The 3,779-nt window shown below is 44.4% G+C and overlaps 1 protein-coding gene across 1 annotated transcript in view; it reads left to right on the forward strand.

Annotated features, from left to right (window-relative positions):
- Positions 1 to 3,779, forward strand: part of ptprr (protein tyrosine phosphatase, receptor type R) — a 51,823-nt gene that overhangs the window by 41,210 nt on the left and 6,834 nt on the right. Inside the window, exons 12-15 of the mRNA XM_015381584.1 lie at positions 657 to 794; positions 1,722 to 1,832; positions 1,914 to 2,071; positions 2,149 to 2,262. Coding sequence (XP_015237070.1) covers positions 657 to 794; positions 1,722 to 1,832; positions 1,914 to 2,071; positions 2,149 to 2,262 — 521 coding nt within the window. The remainder of the gene's footprint in view (positions 1 to 656; positions 795 to 1,721; positions 1,833 to 1,913; positions 2,072 to 2,148; positions 2,263 to 3,779) is intronic.

Consider the following 3,779-nt stretch of genomic DNA (forward strand, 5'->3'; position numbering starts at 1 on the left):
GCCGCACAGTTTGGAAACATACATCGTGAGCTGTGAACTTTTAAACCCTGCAGTTTCATCGTACAATGTGAGCTGCAGCTGGGAGCAAAAAAAAAAAAAAAAAAAAAACGTACAGCAGCTTTAGAAATAAAGTGCATTGAATTGAAAGACAAACGTAGATCAGCAAAGAGAACAAACATCTGAATATTTGCATCAAGCTGAAAGTGATGCAGTTTCTACCCTTAAAAGGCTTTAAGGTGGTTTGTTGTGTCTGAGCTTCTCTGGGCGTCTGCTCTGCTGTTCCTCATCAGTTCAGGAAAATGAAAAGAAGAAAACATGAAGGAATCTGTCATTACAGCTCGTCTGGAATGTCTGCAGCTTTTCTTTGTTCTTCTAGATTCCTGCTGCTGAAACGCTGTGAAAGTGAACTCCTGCTGAAGTCTGTAATGTCGCTCTCAGACTCTCACACAATGGACCGCCTTCCTGTCAGGAAGCTCTGCAGAAGCAGACGGGAACTCTTTGTCCTACTGTACTTAATATGTCTGAGCATGATTGAGATTTTTCCGAGTAGTTTAAAACGGTCCTGAGGGAGGGAACGTCACCACACTGTGCTTTTTATATTCACCTGAATAAATGTTCAGAAAAAAAAAGAGTAACACAGCTGTGGCTCTCCTCAGGGTTACCTAGGCGACAGCAGGGCCTTCATCGCCACTCAGGGTCCCATGGTGAACACGGTGAATGACTTCTGGCAGATGGCGTGGCAGGAGGAGTCGCCCGTCATCGTCATGATCACCAAACTGAAGGAGAAGAACGAGGTAACCGGAGGAGGTGTTCGGGTTCTTGGTCTCCACAGGCCGACTGTAGCTCCTGATGGGAGCTGAAGCAGTTTATGGGTGCCGGTGTTCTGTCAGATGAGCATACCCTGTCAGACCAGCATACCCATAGTCAATACCCATTGATCTCTTTAGTTTATCTCTTTAGTTTTGTACAAAAAATAAACTTTAAACTACCTCAACGAGCGTTTATCCCTTTTGTCATGTACAAAAAAACTGTTTATTTACTTTTTGTTGTTTTCTGAAGGCGATCAGACCTTAAATAGTTATTTTTTTGTACATGACTAAAGGGATTATATTATATTTTTATATTTTTTCATACGAAACTAAATGGATAAAGGCAAATCTGACGTCTTGCGCATGCGTATAGATTATGGGTATGCTGGTCTGACGAGGTATGCTGATCTGACGGAACACTGGACCCAGAGACATAAAGGAACGGAGCCAGTTTGGCTTTGGGGCTGCTCTGATTCCTTAAAAACAAAAACGTTGCTGAGTGTAAAATCCTCTGAAAGTGACCAAACCTGGATTAGAAATAAGTGGCAGAATAGGAAGGATACGAGATTAACTCTAAAAGAGATGTTCATCATGTTAAAACAGACATCCCCACAATCGGTTGTCGAGTGCCGCTGTCCTGGAGATATTAGAGGTTTCTCTGCTTTAGCACAGTTGATTCTGATGATTGCAGTTAATCAGCTAGCAGTGTAAATCAGCTAGAGCAGGGAAACCTCTAAAACCTGCAGGACAGCAGCCCTCGAGGACCGACTTTGGGGATGCCTGTGTCAAATGAAGATGTTTCCATTAACAACCATGAAAACATCAATGTTTAATAAATATAGAGATATGTCAACATTAAAATCTGTCAAGCTTCTGCAGATCTGTGTTACTGAGAGCGCCGTGTGTCTGCAGAAGTGTGTCCTGTACTGGCCGGAGAAGCGGGGCATCTACGGGAAGGTGGAGGTGCTGGTGAACGGCGTCAGAGAGTGTGAACACTACACGACCCGCAGCCTGTCTCTGAAGGTTCGCTCTCCGTCCTCCTGCAGCCTGCTGATTTAAAAACGGCTTCAGGTTTCTAGCTGACCTCTCTGTGTGTCTGAGCAGTGTGGGAATCAAACCCGCGTTCTGCAGCATTACTGGTACACGTCGTGGCCCGACCACAAAACCCCGGACTCGGCGCTGCCGCTGCTGCAGCTCATGGGCGACGTGGAGGCCGACAGACGTGCCGCCGACTCCGTGGGACCAGTTATAGTCCACTGCAGGTACTGAAGCACCGTTTGTTTCCCCCAAACAGTCGAATGTGTTAAAATGCTTCACAGCCTTGTTCTTGCGCTCGCAGTGCTGGGATTGGCCGGACGGGATGCTTCATCGCCACGACGATAGGCTGCCGGCAGCTGCAGGTGGAGGGGGTGGTGGACGTGCTGAGCATCACCTGCCAGCTCCGAGCGGACAGGTAAAAACCCATTAACCCTTTCCTTTCTTATTTATTTTGCCCGTTTGTCTTATCTGCTATTTTTTCTTTATTTTGCTGTTTTTAAAGGAAATATTTATCTTCTTTTTGGATCTCCACTTTAACACAAAACATTTTCACAACTGTCTTTATTCACAGTGCAAAAAATGTAGAAATAGAGTAAAACCCTCCAGGTTATCGACACAAACTAAAAGAAAAATATACAAGCTCGTCTTATTTAATAAGATAAGTTTAAAATCTGTAACAGGAGTTTTAAATTCAATAGGAGGAAAACACAGATTTGTTTCTCTGTCTTATGCTACGTTCACACCTAAAGCAGCAGAAGCAGCTAGTTTACATGCAAAGGCGATGGTTGATGCGCATCTTGGCGCCGCAAAAAGTCCTGCAGCGCGTTTTGAGCAGCAGGAGCAGCGCGATCTTCTGAGAATCGGACGCGCTGCGAAAGCAGCAGCAACTGGAGTTGGAAAAATTGAACTTATGCTGCTCTATGCGCCCCATAAACCAATCAGAGAAGCTGATCTGGGAGTTGGCAGAGAGACAGACACACCCTGCTGATGCAGAGCGCTATGATCACTGATCTGAAACGGTTTATTAATGCCTAAATTAACTTAAAATGCTGAAATCTGCCGGCAAGATATGTTTGATTTTATTATTCTGTTGCCTGCAGTTTGGATTACGTACGTGAAAAACTATAACAACTACTTCCAGCCGCCGCGAACAGTAGTGGAAAAACCACAAAGTGGCGACCGCGTCAGAGGCTGCTGTTGAACGGGATTCCCAGTGACAGAGCACCGCTGGTCTACGGGGTCTGAGCAGCTCTGACAGACATAATAATTGAAGGCAGGATGGTAATCTGGATGAACTGAGCTTTCAGGTCGACTTTCTCACTTAAAAACATTAAAACTACTTTTTACTTTTTATCTCACAGCAAATATAGCTGCCATTGGTACAGGCAAAGAAAGGATAGGATAGGGCATCAGCCCCACTTTTCCATCGTGCAGCCAGAACAACAAAGATGCTTCAGCCGCGCGTCTGAACTAAACATGTACATCATCAAAAATGAAGCAGCACATGCGTTTTTGCTGCTCCTGCTGCTAGCGGTCTGAACATAGCATTAGACTGTCGTTCTATTGTTGTGATCAGTAATCTGTAGTGTTTTCAGGCTGTTTGTGAGAGATTAGTCTAAGCTCTGCTTTTTATCTGGTCTCTTGCATCTCTAAACCTTTATATTTTAAACCACCTTAAGCATCTTAGGATAACATTATTAGCATGGTTAGCATCCCTAACAGCAGTCAGTGTAATTCCCTGTAGACTCATAAGTAGCTAACTGAATCTTTTGCATTCAGCTACAGCTTCCACACTGAAGGTGGTTGCTGTCAGAGTGACTCATGGACACACAGCAGGATGCTGCGTTCACTGATCTGAGAACAAAATAGTTTTTAAGGGACTGAGAAATACCACCTTTAGTTTGTTGCGTTGAAAGTAATTTTTGTTCGTAG

This window comes from Cyprinodon variegatus, unplaced genomic scaffold (genome assembly GCF_000732505.1).
Source record: "Cyprinodon variegatus isolate N-32 unplaced genomic scaffold, C_variegatus-1.0 Scaffold237, whole genome shotgun sequence".
Lineage (NCBI taxonomy): Eukaryota > Metazoa > Chordata > Actinopteri > Cyprinodontiformes > Cyprinodontidae > Cyprinodon > Cyprinodon variegatus.